The sequence below is a fragment of the Centroberyx gerrardi genome, chromosome 16, assembly GCF_048128805.1.
Source record: "Centroberyx gerrardi isolate f3 chromosome 16, fCenGer3.hap1.cur.20231027, whole genome shotgun sequence".
In the NCBI taxonomy this organism is placed as follows: Eukaryota; Metazoa; Chordata; class Actinopteri; order Beryciformes; family Berycidae; genus Centroberyx; species Centroberyx gerrardi.
Genome location: NC_136012.1, coordinates 12,175,681 through 12,197,805, shown reverse-complemented (window position 1 = coordinate 12,197,805; position 22,125 = coordinate 12,175,681). Strand labels below are relative to the sequence as shown.

General features: G+C 42.3%; 1 protein-coding gene across 2 annotated transcripts; it reads right to left on the bottom strand.

Annotated features, from left to right (window-relative positions):
* Nucleotides 1-594: 594 nt before the first annotated feature.
* Nucleotides 595-21,162, bottom strand: gfpt2 (glutamine-fructose-6-phosphate transaminase 2). 2 transcript variants are annotated; one of them, XM_071909712.2, is made up of 20 exons: nt 21,066-21,162; nt 19,360-19,467; nt 17,462-17,569; nt 16,802-16,927; nt 15,861-15,919; nt 14,575-14,709; nt 13,322-13,383; nt 11,088-11,167; nt 10,493-10,570; nt 7,069-7,186; nt 6,554-6,717; nt 6,027-6,122; nt 5,352-5,449; nt 4,926-5,046; nt 3,976-4,133; nt 3,605-3,719; nt 3,239-3,366; nt 2,842-3,009; nt 2,245-2,406; nt 595-1,818 (listed from the first exon to the last, which is right to left on the bottom strand). In XM_071909712.2, exons 1-20 carry the CDS (start codon nt 21,070-21,072, stop codon nt 1,774-1,776), a joined length of 2,136 nt encoding a protein of 711 aa, XP_071765813.1. In that variant the 5' UTR covers nt 21,073-21,162; the 3' UTR covers nt 595-1,773. The 2 variants fall into 2 exon arrangements, with proteins under 2 accessions (XP_071765813.1, XP_078145327.1); XM_078289201.1 differs by lacking the exon at nt 10,493-10,570 and having other exon boundaries at nt 596-1,818.
* Nucleotides 21,163-22,125: the final 963 nt, after the last annotated feature.

Genomic DNA, 22,125 nt, shown 5'->3' with positions numbered 1-22,125 from the left:
ACGCCACAACAAGCAGAGAGCATACGGATGACGTCATCACGCAACGTCTAACGTGAGCGCAAACTTTTTTTTTTTTCTAACTTTTTGGCAAACTTTCTTTTTCTGGGTGTTATTCAGTACAAGACTAAGATAAGATGTAACACACAGAGAAGATCAGGAGATACTAATCTACAGTGTCAAGCTCTTTCACGTCATGATATTATATGCTTTAGTTATTGTAGAATGACAATTTATTCCACACAAAAGACTAAAAATGCAGAAGACAAAAGAGGGAACCTTAGGAAAAATAGCTACATTAATTCTACAATACATTTTAGAAGGATACTATTCAGATTTTTCCTTTTTCCTTGATTTTTTCTTCAATAAAGTTATTATTATTATTATTATTGTTATTAATAATAATAATAATAAATATCCCAGCAAACCTATAAGTCCCAAAAGGAATATTATAGCGATACTAAAGGACATCAAAAATAGCATTAAGATAAGATTATGAACTCACTACTGAGTACCACAAACACACTGCTACATATTATAGGAATAGTGATTTTTCAGTAGGGGAAATAGGCAATTGCACATTATCTCAAGAATTCTATTTATTGATTGATTGTGCCTGTTTGCTATAAAACGTACAGTACAAAATACAATCAGAGTTACATACTGTATATAAATCAAACCCACTTTCTTTAGCTCCCATAAAATAAAAATCAGATAAATACAGAACAATATCATTATAATAAACCCTATACAAAAGGCTGACAAAATAAAACTATTATTAAAGTTCATGGTACATGGTTTCTTTGCTGTGTGGAAATTCTTCTTTAAATACTTCTCATGGTATCTACTGTAGGTCAGTGGAAATGACATCTGGACTAAGTAGGTATACAGAATCTGAAGGGAAAAAAACATATCCTCACTGTCAGAGACTAAAGGATCATGCCCCAACATGAATGAAGTAATAATAAAAACAGAACAGAAATATATGAAAAGAAGAGAATCAAGTAACAATGTGATAGAGTCTCTGTTCAATACAGAAACAGTACCATGTTATTAAGAGCATTAATTAAACAGTCTGGAGAGTAAGTAGACTGACAGAGGAACTTCCTTCTGGTAAAAAAAAAAAAATGGATTTATGGGTCAGTGGCCCACCAGGCACAGTGATTGCGTGTGTGTGCAACAAAATATATAAAAGCGACATTTCCATAACTCAGACTCTGTGGAATGAAAAAAAAGTATATAATTCCTACATTTCCCATGATGCAAAAGAGGTCCCTAATGGACATAAAGAATTTATAAAACAGGAAGAGAATGAATCACCTCACTCTGGATTGTGTACATTCATAATGCGCTTTTGGTCCCCATATTGCACAACTGTAAACACTTCACTATACCGTGTCAATGCATTATTACAAAGCCTGTTGTGTATGTTTTGGCTCAACTCAACATCGGTAAAAGGCACAGCATATTGCTTTGGATGTGTGGTGGTAATGTTGCTTTCATAGATTGTTCCGCGGCGCCTCTACGGCACTTCCTCAACAGTGTATCGTTGGTCTTCACATTTCTCTGTGATAAAAAAGACATTGTCCCACATACCTCCCTCTTTTGTCTGTCACTCTCTCTCTCTGTCTCTCTCTCTCTCACTCACACCCACACCCACATCTACACTCACACACAAACACACGTACACACTCACACACACACACATACACACGCTCAATTGCACTTTAAATCTATGGGCCTCCTCTCTCTTCTCCTGTGCTTTGTGAACTGCAATTATTCCACGGTCACAGACTTGGCCAAGTTTCTGGGACAGTCGACCTGGAAATAGAGAAACCGGCATTACAGCAGATTGAGGCTGTACTGCACATATCAATACAAGCACTTCAGACTCTGCGGACATCACATCAACTGGACAAAAAATGGTAGAACCACATTTATCGGAACTTCAGACTCAAGAACTGACTTGCCATAAAGACTGGAATATGCAACAGTATGGAAATTATATTCTAATACATGCAATTGAAGGCATTTCAATAGTACAATATACTGCACAGGATGGTTTACTAAACATGAGCATGTAAAGTTCATCAGTTTTGCCTTAGTATTTGGTCAACTCAACATTTCAGTATAAACAATATAGTTTGTAACCACTTAATTACTGAAAGCAAATCTTAAAGCAAAAACACTAGGTTAAGAATAGGGTGTTTTTCACCAATTACGTCAATAATCGTGTTGACTACGTACGTCATATCCTCGTAGCACGGCCAGGTGGAAGGACATGAGCTGCAGGGGGATGACGCTGAGGATGCCCTGCAGACAGTCCACTGTCTGGGGCAGCTCGATCGTCTTGTAGGCATTCTTACTCACGTCGGGGTCGTCCTGGCAACACAGGATGATGGGCCGACCCTAATAGAGAGAGAGAGAGAGAGAGAGGCAGCGAGGACGAGAACGTTAACATCAGTCCATCAATTCATTTTCATTCATTATTCATGGATCGTAGTTGATTGCGACTTGACTGTGAGAATGTGCCGGATGTGTCGTTGTGTGTGTGTGTGTGTGTGTGTGTGTGTGCAGCTTAACTCTTATTCTATTTCTTTTCCTGGCGCTCTTAAATGATCATTCAGTGGTCACAACAATATTGGAATATTGGCCGGCCGCTATGACTCTAACCTTTGTGCTCCTTATGATTAGTTGCTTATACTTTTAGTGATCTACAAATTTAAACTTATCCTACTGTTGCACTCTTTGCAAGTCGCTTTGGATAAAAGCATCAGCTAAATACCTATATTGTAAAATGTAATGTGCGTGTGTGTGTGTGTGTGTTTGTGCTCCAGGCCCTACCGATCGAGCTGTGACTTGCTGCAGAGCGTTCTGGCACTTGGTGTAGCAGGCGTCTCTCATGATGATCATGATGACCGGCATGTCTTTGTCTATGAGGGCCAGAGGGCCGTGCTTCAGCTCCCCTGCCAGGATGCCCTCCGAGTGCATGTACGTGATCTCCTTGATTTTCTGCATTGGAAGAAGTTAGTAATGAGACTGGATCAGTGCATACTAAGTAGATCTAAGACATACAGACATTATCTCAAAGCGTGTGAAAGCAAAAGTATTCTCACAAAATTATATTACTCTACCGCATCTTACAGTAGTTTTTTCTCAGCCCTGCTATATTGCATTATGCTACAGTACAAGTGAATTGCATGGTTCTTTGCTAGGCTGCAGTGTGGCATTCTCAACTCACCAGTGCCCCCTCCAGGCAGGTGGCGTAGTTGAAACCGCGGCCCATGACCAGGAGAGACCTCTGCTGATAGAGTTCATCTGCTATGGCCTTGATCTTCTCATCCAGCGACAACACCTCCTTTATCAGTTCTGGGAAAGGAGGGGAGAAGGCAGATGGAAGGAGGGAGAGCAGAATGAGTCATGTGGGGAGGAGGGATGCGTCATGGTAGAGCCGGTGAGAGAGATGCTGGGTAAGTGTAGAAGTTTGGGATGGGAGATATTTTGTTAGCTTGATTTTTGCAGAGGATTTGGAGGTGCTGCGTGCGCATGGTGGGAGCATGTGTGCATTGTGTGTGGGATATACTGAGGTGTCAGTTAGAGGACTCACCAGGTAGCACCCTGAGACCATTGATGATCTCCAGTCTTCTTTTCTGGAGGGAGATCCTGTCCTCGCTCATCATCAGGCCGAACATGATGAGAGCCACAAACTGACTGGTGTAGGCCTGGATCACACAAACAAAAACACATTTGTATAACCCATTGGAGAATAAGCACTGGGCCGGGGTGAACAGTCTGGTGAGAAAAGTCTTTAGGCAATAATATAACACTGTGTTATCATGACAATGTTTTATCTGTATGCTGTATGCAAAATACTCTCAATGCTGCCCATGTTAAGTATGAAAATGACCTGTGTCTGCTTTACATATATTTAATTCTGGTCTGTGTTCAAGTGAATGTGCATGTGTGTACAAAATATACCTTGGTGCTCGCCACTCCTATCTCAGGCCCGGCGTTGATGTGGACTCCACAGTCTGTTTCTCTGGAAATGGAGCTGCCCACTGTGTTGGTTACACCGACTGTCAGAGCGCCACGGTCCTTGCAGTAGCGCAGCGCCATCAAGGTGTCTGCTGTCTCACCTGGGGGGGAGGAAGAGGGAATGAATAGACGTGCTTAGGATGCAGAGTCACAGCACAATGGGGGCACTGTTGGAGGGAAAAAAACCAAGAGAGGATGTAATTGTCGCAGGGTGTCACAGGAGAGCCGAGCTGGGAGTGTGAAGCGGGTCCAGTATTTTCTCACCACTTATGACCACATCGCTGAAAACGCTGCTGTCTTAGCTCTAATTCTCGCCCTCGTTTAGACGTTGCCCTCCTCTTGTTTTTCTTTAAAGGTTTCACGGTCAGAATTCTCTTATTACAGTACAGAGACATCGATCATCTCACGCTACTGTTTTCGAGAGATCACGGACCACTAAAAAATGAACATAACCACCAAACAAATGACATACACTACCAGTCAAAAGTTTAGACACACGCATTTTTCTTTATTTTTACTATTTTCACATTTAAGAATAATAGTAAAGACATCAAAACTATGAAATAACACAAATGGAATTATGCAGTGACCAAAAAAAAAAAATTCTTTAAAGTAGCCATCTTTACCTTGATGGAAAGGCAAAGGCTTTGGAAAGAAATTCATACATACATAAATTCATTACTAGGCATCAACTATTTATATTTGTCTAAGAAACATATTTCAAGCATTTAAGCATAAGCCTCTAGATCAAAATAGCTTTAAGATAATGAAAATCAGGTGTGTCCAAACTTTTGACTGGTAGTGTAAGAACAGAAAAAATATGAGTGCTACAGATATAAATATGAGCTACAGTATTGGAGCGGGTGTCCTGTGTATTTGTACGGTGCTGTCACCTGATTGGCTGATGAAGAAGCACACGTCGTCTCTGAAGACAGGCGTGTTGCGGTCCAGGAAGTCGCTGGCCAGCTCCACCATGACAGGCAGCTCTGTCAGCTCCTCCAGGATCTGTCTGGTCTGAGAGGCAGGGAGAGAAGAGCAGCAGCTTCAGCTTAAGCCTCTTCATCATCAGCATCATCATCACCATCATCAGTATTATCTAGAATATTATCCTCAACATCCTTGCCCTCCTCCTCACTATCATGACCATCACCATCCTCATCTTCATCCTCATCACCATCACCACCGTCGTCATCATGACTATCGCCACTAACAGCAATAACATTTATCAAGCTCCATCCTTTTGCTCTTTCGAATTATCACAACTATCCTTCTCACAAAATGTCATCAGCATGCTCCTGATTCCTGATCGGTCTACTCACAGCCACAGCGGCGTGGAAACTAGTGCCACAGCCAATCACGATGAGGCGTCTGCAGCGTTTGATCTCCTTCAGGTGGTCCTTTAGTCCTCCGAGAACCACTGAGGAAACAGAAGCCAAGACAGCGGCATTAGATCACTTAATAATATATTGTATAACCACTGTATAACTGATTCACTGCATGTTTCAAATCCTCACTGTTTATCCTATATGAATGTCATTATTGAGCAAAACAGTAGTTGAATACATTTTAAATACATTTGCTCAAGGAGTGCTTTATTTGCACATATCTTCCATATACATGTCTACTCTTAAAACCATAAAAACATCAAGGAGTTCAAATATTTGAGATGGCTCCCTAAGTATATATTTGTACTAGTAGTTGATAATACTGCATGCTATAAACTTGGAAGATGTGTGAGGCAGAGAGGTCATTTGAGGTACTGTACTGATATGAAAATTAATGTTTTAGTCCCAGATTACACTTTGTCATGAAAAATACCAAATAGACAAGGACAAATAGATACTTTGTCTGTGGTAATACAGACACACAATGCTCCTGTGTGTATAGCCCGCATTAGTCCCTGTGCTAATATTGATTCAGATGATCAGGGACCTGGCAGGCCGCCCTATCCTTGAACCTTGAAGGCGGGACAGGATATAAGATCATGGGTTCACCTGTGTTGGTGTCAAAACAGATCCGGCCTCTCATCGTGTTGACCACTGACTCCGGCTGCTCAAAGATCTCCTTCTGCATGAAGGCCTCAAAGTTACCTGCGGTGGGAGAAGATATTGAAAGAGTGGTTGTGGCTGATCCTTCCCCATGAGCCAGGAAATTCTGAGTGTTTTCCTCCCAAGAAATGTGAGAAAAGAGAGGAGAGACAATATCTATGGCTATTGAGACTGAAAACAGGACAGCAATTCGATGTTATGACTCAACGAGCCAGCAGAGGGCGAGCAAGTACAACTCTTTCCACTAGACTTGATTTGTAGAACTACTTGCAAATTTTACATAGAAGTGATAACACTTTATGACCTCTGAATCCTTATATTTTTAACGGAAATTTGTAAATCCAGCTTCCTACCTCTATTTAAGCTAAACTAATTACATTTGAACTAACAAAAAAAAAAAAAACATCTAATATAACAATGGCCCTGATAAGCTCCACCAAATGGCAAAATTGCCTTTCGGACTGTTATCTGACCTTTCATGATCTGCTGCAGCTCCATCTGCAGGGTCTGGATGGCCCTGACCGGGTCCTCGCCGACCTGCCGCTTCATCCTGTGTATGGAGAGTTTCCCCCCGGCCACCACTGCTATGTCATCATCCTCCATATACAGCACCTTGTTGGTGTGCTCAATGATAGCACTGAGGATGGAGAGAGAGAGAGAAAGAGAGAGAGAGAGAGCGAGAGAGACAGAGAGAGAACATCTAATGATGCACTCCACTGATCTGATGTTTACTAAGAGTACTTGACACATTTTAAAGATTATTTTGGGGGAATGTTTTGCTTTTATTTGATAGAGAGAGACTTGAAAGTTTAGGAGAGAGGGGGATGACATGCGATAAAGGTCCTAGGCTGGATTTGAACCCAGGGTATCATGGTATGCACCTTAGCTAACAGGATGCCCCCTTTACATGTGTTAAGACTTAATGCATGCACATACACACACACAAACACACACACACACACACTCACACAGACAGCTGCTTTCTCACCTGGCGTCAGAGGCAAAGTAATACTCCACAGCCCTGCCATCCCCCACAAAGTTGAGTGCGTTGGAGCAGTCAGGACGGTTATGGCTGTTCTTCTCCTGGACTCCTTCCTTGAAGAGAGCTACAGGGTCAAAAGTCAGAGTTCAAGGATCAGAGGCCAGGCACTGACTTTCAGTGACACTCGCTAAGACAATCAAGATGTGCCCATCACTTGAATTCTTCATCTCTGCTTCCAGATGTAGTAAACACACTGCTGTGGAAATGGCTTTTGCAATGTTACGAAATTCAGGTTTTATGATAAGATAAGATCAGGAAGCTTTTTAAGTGGAGCATTCAAGTGATAACTGTGATTACTGCAAAGCAGATTATCTAAAAAATGGATCACGAATAAACGTCCAGATTGCTTTATGTTAACCAGCGGAGAGAGAAGTGAAATTGATGTGATTGCCCTCTGAAGATCATCAGTACATATTATTTCTTATCAGATTTGTGTCCTTTCACTGAAGATGTCATCTTTAATGATCAGATGCAGGTGCAAGTTCAACCTGTCATCAGCTGTGATTTCTTGAGTTCTTCAAAATGATTAAAGTTTATGATATATAGATGAACTTGTGTTCACCCTTTGTAACAGTGCTACACTGCACTTACAGAACAGTATGCATCAGACTCTTAGCCCCCTGAGAATCTACAGAGTCATCATGTTTCACTTCTCCTTTTTCCAGTCCCTCACCTGTGCTGTTAATGGTGCTACATGTATTTTACAGCATTTTAACATAAAAAAATATTAGCACATTAATTTTGAGATATTAGTATAATTACTGTAAACAAACGAGACCATCTATGCAGAGACTGTCGGCTCTCTAGCGGCCTCTACACTGCATTTTATATTGTGTGCCACTGGATTTCACAGGAAATCTGCGTGATTGCTTTACGGCACAAAGCAGGAAGAAGGCGCTGTTCTTCCAACGCAAAGAGTTTCTTGTAATGGCAGATGGTTGAACAAATGAAAAGCCAATAGAGACAGTGCATAAAATAGGCCACGCCCATCGTGGGGGAAACCGCTGCACCTCTTTCCATTCACCTTGTGTGACTGAATGTACATCATTGTCATTATTCCCCAAATTAAACATGCCTAAAAGCTGTTGTGTGGTGGGCTTATTGACTGCCAGTCCAGGGTGCAAAAGTAATGAGAAATCTCACTGACTTGTTAGCTAACATAAGATAGTTAACTTAGCAACAATCCACTTTAACAACCAATGTCACATCAGTGTCACTCAAACTTATAGTCTGAAAAGCATAGCTGTATTTAACATTTTTAAATATGAAGTGAAATTATTCAAAGTCAACTTATTATCTTACCTGGTGATTAAATTAGGTAGTGGTAAGTGTCGAAGTATTTCACTTCAGGCCACTGTGTGGGATCATTTATCCAGCTTTATTGAAAAAGGACATTGATGGAGGCCAATTAAGTTCATTTTTTCAGTGTACCTTCTCCTCTCTGTTGGAGGCAGTGTGCTGAAATAATTCTTTGACAGACTTGTCTACTCGAAAACAGGAAAAACCTTGTCAGGCTGTCCATATCCTCCATATTCCTCCCGATCGCCACTTTTGTCGGTTTGTTAGCGATATTGTTTTCCCCCACGGTGGGCGTGGCTTTCGAAGTATGACGCGCTCTGAGTGGAATCACTTCCAAGTGTTTATCTTCCTCAGTAAAGCAAAAGAGTAAACAAATGCATGTGAAAGGATGCCAGAAAGGCAGAGGGGGGACAAGAAGCAAGAAGCAAAGTGGTTTATGGGAAATTTAGTCTTGATTTTAAGAAGCACTATAATTATAACAATACCACTGGCAAGAGACAGAGGCTACCAGTCATCTCAGTCTTATTTGTTTACAGTAATTATAACAAGGTATCACAATAAATTTGACAGTGATATATTGATGTTTAAAAATGCAACATGTAGCACCTTTAAGTAGCACGCGTATCAATACAGTTCATCTTCATATTCTAGAAAAGGTGTAAAGAAGTATGCATTATCTAAAAGTAACAAAAAGGACCAAGGAGAATCTAGAGCATTTTGTTCAACCACTAAGACGCCACACCCATCCTGGTTCTCTACCGACCCCACACCACCTCACTCTGTCTTCCACTCAGCTCTCATGCTGCACCTTGGACTTTGGAGCGGTCCAGCTTGAGCCATGAAGAACCATAAATCTTAAGTAAACAGATAAGAGGTGAAGACAGAGTCTTCAGTACAGTACAGTCTACTCTACAGTCCACCCTGATTATCTGTCACAAAGACAGAGAGAGGGGGAACTACAAAACAAATTTGTTATGAACCAAAAATTAGCCAATCATACTTGCAGAAGTTTTCTTGTGACAAGCATCTTTGAAAAGTTACAAAAGAAACTCTGTCTAGCCTAAATTACGGTTGGGGGCTCTGGTTGAGAACCACATTCTTTGCAGGAAGGATTTGAATGAATTTCCATAAGACTGCTGGCATCCCAAACTAACACAGAATTCCCTGGAAACAAAGCGAGAGAAATCTCATTCTAGGAAATTTCTGAGAATGAGTTATTGCACAATGAAAAACAAAGCCACAAAACATCTTGTATAATTCCCACAGTGGATTAGTCAAATTTGAGAAAAGCTGACAGGTTAGAGCAATGTTACATTGTAAGTTGGTTAGATCATGGCATGGCGTCAGAAAGTGAAGAGAGCAGGGTCATCCAATCATCCCTTGACATCTAAGGCTATGAGGTTTAGGTTACGAGGCCTCTGAACTTTTGGGGTGTATCAGTGAAGTCTGACGGTACCAAATGAGAATTCTTGACTTTCTCCATATCCTGTATTGTTTAAGCAATAAGCCATGAAAGGCTGTGGTTAACAGTGATTTTAGAACAGCTAAGATGCATTATAATGCGCTCAAAGGTGTACATTTATTAGGTGTTTTACAACTGTTTCAAATGTGACTCAACTAGTAGGGACCCATCACTGAAGTCAAAACTTTAACTCTGTTTCACACTTATAAAGGACAGCCAAAGTCCAAACTTCAAATCATAGAAAATCATAGAGTCAATTGTTATAGTCAACTCCATACTGGCTGTATCGTTATATTTTTATTCTCAATATCTGAATATTCTGGGTTTTATTCTATTATTAACATCCATAGCTTCCTATCAGGGCAATCAATAGGGCTCTAATATAGACCATGTGCATATTTTGTAGAACAGGGACTTATTTCCTAAATTTCTCTTTATATATATTTTTAGAATTTTGTGTTATGTGACGACAGAAACAGCCCATAAAGTCAAATTATTTTATATGTACTTATAATACTGATTCTGATTTTAATCGAGGGTTCAGAGGCCTCTTCCACCTACCAACGATCCACCATAGATCTTATAGATTCCACTACAGGGGAGGCCCACCTCTGGGTGCTGACACCCCCAGGGCCTCTGTCCCCTTTGGGGAATCTGCCATGTCACTCAGGACTGAGTAGTATGGAGCTACAGATAGATTAAAAAAAAGAAAAGATAAAAAGCTCATCACATATGGATTGCATGAACTGTATCTGTGGCACTGTGACTGTTGGAATAGTTAGATACAGCTCAGAGACACATAAATATGAGATGATTAGCCAAGGGAAAAAGGTTATGCTGGGTGTGAGTTAAGTAAGTGTGTGAGTGAGAAAACGAATGCCAGCCAAACCCACTTAGGCATATTAATCCCACATTTAGTTCATCCATCCAACCTTTTAACCAATCCATCATCAGGTCAGTGTATGATTTGTGTGAAAAAGGATGTCTACATATCGGAATAAAATACCCATATGAGCAAAGCTCCAGCCCGCAGTGATCATTTTAACAGACAATGCTGGTTCCTGGAGTAACGCTGGGTTTGTCCCAGCGGTGTGTAACACAGTAATGTGTGTGTTTGCGTCTGCCGTTGAGTGTGTACTTATTTAGCCAGAGATTTAGGCGCAGTGTAAGCGGATAATGGCAGACAGAGAGGAACAGAGCTCACCACTGTTGTACTGGATGGGGATGTGCTCGGTCGACAGCTCATACTTGCTTCGCACACCAATGAGCAATGGGCTGCCTCTCCTGAACAGAAAGAAGCAGGGATGGAGAAAGAGATGGAGAGAGGGAGAAGAAGGGGAGACGGAGGAAAAGGGAGGGAAAGAGGGAAGATTAGGCTTTGCAAAGACACACACTCACTGTCTAAATGTATGAATGTTGAGTGTTATGTTATGAGGAAACCTGAGAGCAATGATCAATACGCCTCTCCCATCCCTGAAACAGAATGACTCCTGTACATTCCAAACAACAATAGTGAGCTCAGTGGCATCTTTCCCCTCTTTTTCCCCATCTACTTATTTTCTCTCCCTTGTACCATCTCAATCTTCAACATTGTAACTAGCATAGTTCTGCAGTTGCTTCCCTGTGCAGGCAGGAGCTCAGATTTCCTCACACCTATTCCAAACTCATTCTAAACTTCCTAATCTTGACCATTAGTAGTAAACCGATCCTATATTAGTCTACATTCCTGTGGAGTTCATTCACGTAGCTCCTGCTTCCAGTGTCCTGCTTCCTGCTTGGCCACTGATTCTATGTGGGCTTCTCTGATTGGCTGCTGAGGGTGTACAGGTGCAAGCAGACGTGGCTGTGACAGAAGAGGGAAGGTGAGGGTGGGAGGAGCCCTGAAGTAAAATAGATGTAAGCTTTACGCACTCCTCTCGTGACAACAGTGCAAACAGTGTCTGTTACAAAACGCTCCATGGTAAATTACTTATTAAGATGCCCACTCTTGAGAAATTACTGCCGCTATTATGTGAAAAAAAGCCTCTCCTTATTTCTCCTCTGTCTCTCCCTCTCTCTCTTGTCTCTTTTCTCTCTGGTTAGCCTTTCCCTGGGGCTTGGCTACATTGACGTAAGCCTGCTGGTTGTTTTAAAGGGTGTGGGGCTTGAGCAGGGAAGCTTGCAAACAGAAACATGTGGTCGCTAGCCAATGCAATATTTACCCTAAGGGAGGGAGAGATGAGGAGGAGGGAGGGTTAGGGATGAAAGAAAAGTAAGAGTAAGAGAAAGGGAGAGACGGCGAGGCAGGAAAAGAGAGAGGATGAAAGGACGATCGAATGAGAGACAAAACGAGGGAGGCAGAGAACGAGGGAATGAGAGTCTTGCCGGAGGGTTGATCACTTGACGAAAAAGGGAAGGAGGGAGGGAGGGAAGAAGGGAGGGAGAGGAGTCGAGCATCACTGGATAATTACAACCATTCCTCCATCCCTCGACCCTGGGAGACACCGCTAACAATGCAGCACATTAACCCATGAACTCTCATTCTGTCACTATCGTGGCTAGCCAAAGCTACAACGCTGTACGATGCACTCACCTATCACCGAAGACAGTTAAAACCCTTTCATCATAAAGCGCTCTATAACCCACTGAACCCACCATAAACAGAAACAAAGAAGAAGGGAAAACAATATGCCAAAGTTCACAGAGTTGAGCTGCAGGTGTGCCAGGCAGTGGCCCTGCCCAACACTGAGATGGCACTGCCACAGATCCTGTTACCATAAACTCTAGGTCACAGCCCACTTATCCTCTTCTCTCTTTTCATGTCTTTGCCCTTCTCTCTCTCTTTCTGTCTCTCTCTCTCTCTCTCTCTCTCTCTCTCTCTCCAGCAATCTCCCTTTCCCTGATCCATGACGGGTCACTGAACCAGGAAAGGTATAAAGTGAAATAAAGTGATGAGAAGTGATTAAGCGAGAGTGTTGCTGGCCGGGGCATTTCCCGGAGCTGAAACAGGAAACTCTCTAGTCCCTCCATTAATGAGTCACAGAGCAGCCGGCGCAGGGCCAGCAGCCCAGAGGCCAGAGGCCCAGGAGGGAGAGGGGGAACCTGGATTCAACCTCTCCTCCGCTGCCCCTCCGCCTGGGTCTTAAGACACAGATAGTATTGATACAAGCAGTCGGACGGGAATTTGCGCACACGCACTCACACACGAACCACAATCACACCCATTACCGTAAGCGCAGCACGTTAGAGTCATAATGCGTGACACATGTAATGGATGTTGGCTACGTTAGCGTGAATCAAAGCAGTCTCCTAAAATCATACTTGGTATTGCTTTATTGTGGTGATGACAGAGATGACTCATCTCCAATGAGTCTGGGTCACTGACACTGGACCGTGACGTGAAGTGAAATGTCAGAGGTAAGTGTGTGTCTGTGTATGTGTGTGTGTGTACATACTAACCTGGTGCCCACTGCCTCTCCAGGGAAATGGCGGCTTTTAAACACCAGAGCAAAGGCCCCCTCCTGAGAGAGAGAAAGGAGCAGAGGAAACGCAGAGTTTACGTTAGCATGTTGAAGGACTGAAAACACACCAAACAACGGTTAAGAGCAGAAGGAGACAAGGAAACCATTAGCAGTACAAGGTAAAATGTAGAACTAATCATAGCTCTAGAGTAAGAGTAACATTTAAAAAGGGACATTGAACATTTCCCTGCTTTTCTGGATACAAACAAACATTTCTGTGGGTCGTCCTTGTGGGGGTTGGTGGTCGTGGCGGGGGTGTGGGTGAGCGTCGGGGAGGCGTGGGGCACAGCAGGGTGGGGGTGGGTTAAGAGAAATAAGACCCCTATTGTATAACATCAGCTCTGTTTCGAAAGCGCTGACTGCACTGCCGCCCATGGTGGTTAGAAGCAGATTGGGGGAAATGCGAAATGGGAAAGAGAGAGAAGGAGAGGGAGGTCTTGAGGCAGTTAGGGGGTCTAACTATCTGGTTCCTATTAGCCCAAACCCAGAAAGTCTGCTTTGCTTTCTCCTTTCTTCTAAGGAGGAGTCTGGAGGGGGGGGGGATCCACTCCGACCAAAACTGTGAGGCTCTGGAGCATGACACACACACACACACACACACACACACACACACACGATGGAAAAGAGAGTCTTGCTCCATCTCACCCGAAAAATCAGTCTCTACAGATGATGATGTCACTTATGATGCTGTTTGGGCGGTTGCCATGGGGACTGTTTTTGTGATGATGCAAGGCGTTTAAATGGACAGGAAAGTGAAGCAATGGCATACAGTGCGGAATGGGCAAATGTGTGTGTGTGTGTGTGTGTGTGTGTGTGTGTGTGTGTGTGTGTGTGTGTGTGTGTGTGAAGGGAGAGCTGGGGGGGCATACAAGGACAAATCTAAAGCTATGTGATGCTGTCCTGACAGCTGTGTATACTTTGAGGTAACAAGGAAACTGGTTTGGGATGAAAGCTCACACAGAAACATCCTCATCTCTTAATGTAGAGCAAAAATCACACCTCATAGCTTCTTTTAGCTGCAGAAACTATGGTGTCTCGCCACTGGCAGACGAAGGAAGTGTTGGATTTGCAATGTAATCAGAAAAGAAAGGCTGGTATCTTATCACCACCTGCACTGCTGTAAATGGGGTTGGTGTATCTTTGGAACAGACACTGTTGTCATTGATGTGTTGCTTTGTGTGGGCTACTCACCAGCTGCTGAATGACCCTCTCTACCAGTGTGGAGAAGGAGATGCTGTCGCTCTCTCGGTTGTCATAAACATATTTGATCAGTTTAGGGATCACCTCCGTGTCCGTCTCTGACTCAAACTCATAGCCTTTGGTGTTCTGGAGAGGGTAAGAGATACATCTTCACATATATAAACAGACTAAGGATAGACAGTACATGGTGTGTGTAGCAGGTGCCACCCTGCGTGCTCCACCGGCAGCAGGTAATTCCATTTAAATGTTTCATCCTAGGAGGCCACTCATAGCGGTGGTGACAGAAAACCTGAGGCGAACTATTTTGTGGTTACTGGCACCAGTGTGCTGTGGTTGTAGGAACAACTGGGGCTGTATGTCAAAACCGCAGCACAAAGTCCTGAACAATGATAAAAGCTTTGGGTTTTACTTTAATAATTTTATTTTGGCCCTCCGCCAACAAAAATTAGTTCTCTGTTGCTTAGCAACATGCTTGCTTGTTTCAATCTTCATTCTTGTTTCAACAAGGCGGAGTGATACTGTTCGAGTTATTATTATATGGTACACGTATATTGCAGTCATAATCATGGCCACGACTCTTGTCTAATCATAATGCGTGGTCGGAAACAACCGTTGTATATTATCACTTGAAACATTCTTAGTTTATGAGTAGTGTTAAATAATCGTCATAATAGTCATCATGCCAGCTACTGGTCTTTTGTAGCCCCCTTCTGCAGCTGGGCAGATAATTATAAAGCTCCTAATAGTCAGATTTTTCTGCCCCATAATCATAAAGGTAGTTTATCCTTCACCTTAAATGTTTGACAAGATTCCTTTTCTTTCAGCCAAGTGATGGTGTGCCACATCTTTTGTAGGTCAACTCATTACACATGGAGGATGTCACTCTTGTAAAGACATTCAACATGTTTTTCTGGTATGTCTGGTTACCCTAGACAAGGTATCATATGTAACAACCCCGTGGAATATAACAAACTGGTATAACCAGCCAGGTTACATTTTCTTTCCTTTTACTCGCCTATGTTTATACTGTATTTCATTCTGCCTTGAACAATGGGAGAATTCACTCTACACTCTCTTCATTGACACATTTCCAACTCTTTCTGATTCATTGAAGGATGTTGTGACTTCTCACTGAGCCAGAGACAGAGCGACTTGCCATGGAGTAGGAAGAAACAGAAAGGCGTTAACTTCAAAATGTCATGCCCACTGAACAGCATTGTAACTCGTAGTCGTTAGTCATTTGTACAAGAGGAATGGTTGGATATAGGGAGACTTACCAGGTACTTTTTTAACTCTTTGTAATTGGTGATGATACCATTGTGGATCACAACAAACTCTGAGGAAAGACAGAGAGAGTAAAAAGATAAGATAGAGGGGCTACGGTCAAAAACTGAAAGAAGACCACAGACATTCTCATTTGCATTTGCACTTGACAATATATGTCAAAGGTCTGAACATCCCAACAATGGTGTTGTGCCATCTGCCACTCCTACAGATCCTAACAGTGATATGTCCTATCTCACTGCATGGCAAGTTTGGCAGGTCGGTGTTATCCTAAGACACCCATGACTTTCAGCAGCTGAAGATTAAGAATATAGGCCAAGCAATGGATTTAGCAGCAAAAAAAACAAGTTTATTAATAACATGGCAGGGAAGGATAGGTGAGGACACGGTGAAGGCAGGTAAATACACAAACAAACAGCTTACAAACAATATGATAAGCAAGTTATCGCAAGTGATAACCAAGTAATAACCATAATATGATACAAACAGCATGTACTTGCTTGCACCTTTTCCTTGATCAGGACTCTCATACTTTGAACTTATGAGCACACATGCTTTGGACTAAAGCCAAGGTATATTACTGACACACCTTCACTCTATTCCTATGGACTTACCTATGAACACAGCATACTAATGATAAAGAGATGGGTGTATGTATGGTTGGAATAATAAGCATGTGAAGGTGTGTAAAATACAATCATATTGCCTTCTGTTTGGGTTCTCAGCCAAGAATTACAGGCTATCCCACAAAGAAACTATCCAAAACATGAGAATCACAGAATCACAGCAAAAAAACAAGTTGATCGCACCGCCATTCCCATGTTTTTCTTGAATTTATAGTGTGTTTGAATGTGTGTTTGAGGATGAGTGTATGCATAACTGAGTGTGTGTGCATGTGTGCACAGATGCATACAAGCACATTTGTGCATATTACCGTTATCCTTGTCGGAGCGATGGGGGTGGCTGTTGAGGGCGCTGGGCTCTCCATGTGTGGCCCAGCGTGTGTGAGCGAGGCCAAAGTGTGTAAACAGCTCCTCGTCCAGATCCAGCGAGTCTTTCTCTGATCACACACAACACACACAATGCTTTGTCACTGACATGAACAGACTGGAGGGAATTTCACAGACAGCAAAGTAGGTCTAACTAAGGATGTGGAAGGACTCTTTTCTATTTCAAAGGACACCACAAGACGTTCAGAGAGGGGAGTGAGGTTTTTGAGTCATTCTGAGTTATGACTAATAATAATTTCTTTAAAATATTAGCATCAAGAAAGGATGTGGTGGAAGACACAGGATGCTATGATGCTGGAATAACAGGGACCCTATTCAACCAGCAAACATAGAAGACAGTCAGTTTGAAGAGTCCTATTCCAAAATGAGACAACCATCATTTGGAAAGTATGACACCTACTCTGACAAAATGATGGCTTTCATAAAAGCAACACTCACTATTAAATGTTATTATTTTGCTATGTCGAGGATGCAGTTACCTTGAATTTTAAATTATTGAGCAACGAACCTCAGAAACGATTTTTCCCCACAATGGTTACATAGCATTTTGTCATCAAACATGTGAATCATCATCATAAACCTACTGTAGAGCTCCTCATCCAGAGCCTTGACCTTGCCCTTCTTCTTGATCAGACAGATGGTGTTACTGTTGATGTCGGTGGTCGTCTTGTTAGGCCCGTCCACAGCAACACCTGCAAACAGAGAGGAGGGGAATGATAGATTCCTATAGAGAATGTCTGATGGCCTGTATGATTCGGCCAACACATGCAATTGAGGAAAAACTCTTCCTTACAAAAAGGCATTTAACACACAATTGTCACAAATCCAAAGTCTTCCACAAATTAGCAGTGAGTGAGTGGACAAATTCAACTTTATCTTCACCAGCAATGGTATAGTTGTATTAGGGTGACTGTAAGTGACTGTAGCTTCAGAGTTGAGTGCACATAAACTAATATGTCAGGTGTTACTGCTTGTTTGTGTGTGTATGTGTGTTTTGGGTGTGTGTAGGACTTGGTGTTTTACAGGCCATGAAAGTGGCTCTTAGTTCTGTGGCTTCATCCTGCTGAGGAGGATGAACAAACATAGAAGTGCGTGCGTGTGTGTGTGTGTGTGTGCGTGTGTGCGCGTGTGCGTGTGTGTGTGTGTGTGTGTGTGTGTGTGTGTGTGTGTGTGTGTGTGTGTGTAATACGCCACTGGAGGCATACCAGGACAATGGTAAATATCTAGAGTAGAAGGTAGGAGGATCTAAGGTAGAAGACACTGTAGAAGACATGGGAGTGTGTTTAGGTTTAGTAAGGACTAAAATCCAGTCCAGTCCAGGGCTGGACTCCCTACCTATCTATCTCTCTGTGATAATTCTGCCTCTCCCTTCACTCTCCATGCGGTCCGGTACATCGATCACCGAATCATAAAGTCATTTATGACCGTCGCTGTACGTGACAAAGAGTTGCTCTCTTTCTGTTTCTGTTCTTTTGGACAATCTATGATTATATAATGAGTATATAATGATTATGAAATACTGTAATATGCTGCTTCTTCATTTACAACACATCATAAAAAGTAGCCAGTGACAGCTCACGTCTCTCTAAGATTGCCGTGATTTGAAGGATGAGTCTTATGTTGTTAACAGGTCTAATCGCTCAGTCGTTGTCATGGTAAATATATAATGGAGAAAAACAGAAAACAAAACAAGACAATGGATGATGCACATGCATATTGCCCACTCACACTTCATCAGATCCACTCTATTCTATTCTATTCTATTTGTTTGCTGCTCTGCTCAGTCACGCATTTCTAACATTCATTATTAGAAATATTTACCATAATCACACTTATCCAGTATATATGTTGATATTTTTTTTTTAATATTTTTATGTGTTTTAATTCTTTTTTAACATTTTAAAGGTGTTTATACTAGTAAAAGTTTATATTATGATTGTTGAGTTGTGTTCTATTCTTAGTAGTAAAGAGGTTTGCCTGCATTATGCCTCACTCTTGCAGGTGGATATTAATAGGCGTCACCTCTCATGCCACTCACTCATTCATCAGTTCTTTCAGATAATTATGGTGTAACATTTACATCTAATGCCATCTGAGTAACTCAATAAACACCTAGGCAGTAGGTAGTAAATCAAGTGAATAGGGTGGCATCTGTTATATGTTAGTGTTAATTGGCTTACCTCATGTCCTAACCTGAGGTGAACATGCTACTTTGATGTATTTCACTGATTGAGAGTGCCTGAAATATCTGTGTGATCCACATATACTTAAAACTCCAAATCAGCATCTTTGGCCCTCTCTTTTTCTTCATCCTTTGAATACTGTGAAGCGTTCAGTCCCTAGATTTTATTTTTTTAAAAGGACGTGACACACAGGTGCTGCCAAGGAGTACTGTAAGCCTCTGTGGATGGTGTGTGTGCGTATTTGTGCATGTGTGTATGTGCGCATGCGTGCGGCACCACGGCGAGGCTGAGTGTCTTACCTGCTGAATCGTACCCTCTGTACTCCAGTCTCTGCAGTCCCTTCACTAGCGTCTCAAATATCTCCTTTCTGGTGCGAGGCACTTGGTAATTTAGGTAGGCAAAGATCCCTTTTAGAGAGAGAGAGAGAGAGTGAGAGAGAGTGAGAGAGAGAGAGAGAGAGAGAGAGAGAGAGAGAACTTGACTCCCCTGAGATGCTCAACCCCCTTGGCACAGTTTACATAATTGTCAACAGCATAGTAGTATCTTTTCATTCTCTTGAGCCTGGGACTATTACATTAATTTATATGCGTTTGAAGAGAAAACTCTTCCATTTACAAAGAGAGGGAAACCTCCATATTAAGAGGGGTGTTACTGGGACGGTATTTGAGTAGTGGCCCATACAGTTAGTTATTACAGCTAGTTGACATTAATATAACATTTTCTTGTGGTTTGGATTTAGGCCATTAAGGAGAAAGTGGCCTAAATGTATATGCAGTATGTAAAAATCTTCACCTGACTGTTTATGCATAATGCATGAAGGATTTATCATGCTTGGAAAGTGCTTATTATGGAAAGAAAAACAACAGGCTGTATGAGAAACCAACAATGGACTCATCATCCTATTATCTTTAATTACATGAGTAAGTCAAGCTGACACTTCTTTATTAAATTTCCATTACATTGGGTATAGTAGGCTACTAGGCTTTATCCATCTCTACTTCTGTGTGTGTGTGTGTCTGTGTGTGTGTGTGTGTGTGTGTGTGTGTGAGAGAGAGAGAGAGAGAGAGAGAGAGAGAGAGAGAGAGAGAGAGAGAGAGAGAGAGAGAGAGAGAGAGAGAGAGCTCGTTCTGTTGGAATGTTCCAAGCTGGTTCGCTCCCACAGCCACACAGGTGGCCATTGAACGGACACACATTGCGCGCAGTGTTGGAGCAGCCAGATTGGTTGCCTGCGGTAAACTTCCACAAACTCGGCCCCTTGCGGACACGAGAGAGGGCCAAACGGCTGTAAAAGATTTACTCTCGGCTGTAAACGTCTCTGCTCGTGAGCGGGGCGCAGAAGGAAACAACATGCGAGTTTCTAACAAGGCTGTCAGTTGCAGAATGCACCAATGGGCCAACGCTTTGCCCGTTTGTGGAGGGTAGATCTGATTCACACAGAACCTGGACGTTCGATAATCATAATAATAATCATATGCATTGATTTCTGCGTCGTTAACACCTGACTCGCTACATCCCCCTCTGTTTGATGGTGACTGACATTATACGCCTGGCCTGTCATCAACACCCGTGAGCGAAAACACTGACACGTAGCAGCGGCGCGTAATGTTCCTCGGGAATCCACAGCCAAGGATCAGAGTACAGACACCCAATACATACTATTACCCAATATACAACTGTTGCAGTTGGATAGCAATAGAAATGGATAGCAACCTGTCGAGCATTTTATATCGCTATAACCGTATCAAGATCAGCATGATTGCTGCTATTACTCTCTGGAGTGGCACCGTGTTACTTATTTTACGCACTAACAATCCGATTACATGAGCTCATTCTTTAGCCCACACTAAAACTGCAATACTCGTTTGATCACTTGGATTGCATGCATGACATCGGCATTATGGCAATAGGCACTATAGGGGCCCGTCAATGTAATTTTCGTGCGTAATCCGGCTGATTGCTCTCTCCAAGGCAACACATTCCTCGACACACCGAAAGGCAACCTTACCACACATGGCTCCAGCTGCGTTGTCGGTCCTGGATGCGGTTCTGTGCGAAAATGACTCGTAGTTTCCCGGGTAGAGTGATGCTTGTCCCGTGTTAAATCCAGAAAGACTGCGTAAAGCTGCACACTCCCTCGATGCATTTAAAGGCTGTTTCCTGGAGAGGCAGCAGCCCCACCTCCTCTGACACCACGCCTGTCCCGCGGCACCGTCCAGCTGCCTTACAGGTGCTCATCCCCTCATCTGTCCGGGATGGATAGCCGCTTATTAAAAGGATTATCCGTCAGCCCGGTAAACACTTCAGGAGGGTTAAGAGTTTGCTGTAGGAGAAGTTGTCGACTTTAGATGAGAAACTGAACGACAAATGCGTTTCACCTTTTGCGTCAGTTAGCCATGTAAACATGACATCTGATTAATAGGGGTCTTTTCACGAATCAGTCTCTTTTTCATTGAACATTTATTTGGAAAAGGATCGGCCCTGATTCCTTTGCCTTGACGCGACTTTCATTCAAATTCGAAGACAAAGCTTACTGCCAAACCTGTTTTCCCCATAATCTCAGGCTAATGGTCACGAGGAATCAGGCAGCGAATGAAACAGATTATTTTTGCTTTAAGTGACGATGATGATAAGATGATGTCGATGAAGACGAGGAGGAAAACCCTTCTGCCTCCTGCACCCCTCAAAGAATTAAACCCCCATGTCAAATTATAATAAAACAATTTCCCTCAAGGCTCGAATAAAAGCATCTTTAACATTTTATTTTTCAATGAACTCTAGTCAAAAACATCTCTGTCGTGAATGGTAGTGAATGTAATATACATTTTAAATAACTCACATTTTAGGATGGGCGATTGTTGATGTTTATACATATTGTACTTACATAAGGGATCTATTATTTTTGTTGTATTGTTTTTGTTTTTAGGAAGAGTTGGTCAGTTCTGTTGAAGAAGCAGTGACATTCAGTGAAACGGGAAATCTCATAGCAAAACTCATATGTTGAAACCTGCTTTTTTTTTCAGAGTCTTCACTTATTGAAGTCAAAGGTGTTGATTTCTCTTTCAAAA

Excerpts from the sequence above, each read along its gene's own strand:
- gfpt2 (XM_071909712.2), bottom strand. Across the intron at positions 14,710-15,860 it reads AAGAGTTAAAAAAGTACCTG|AACACCAAAGGCTATGAGTT; the intron begins GTAAGTCTCCCT and ends TACCCTCTCCAG. Across the intron at positions 3,010-3,238 it reads CCTGCCTGGAGGGGGCACTG|AAAATCAAGGAGATCACGTA; the intron begins GTGAGTTGAGAA and ends CTTCCAATGCAG.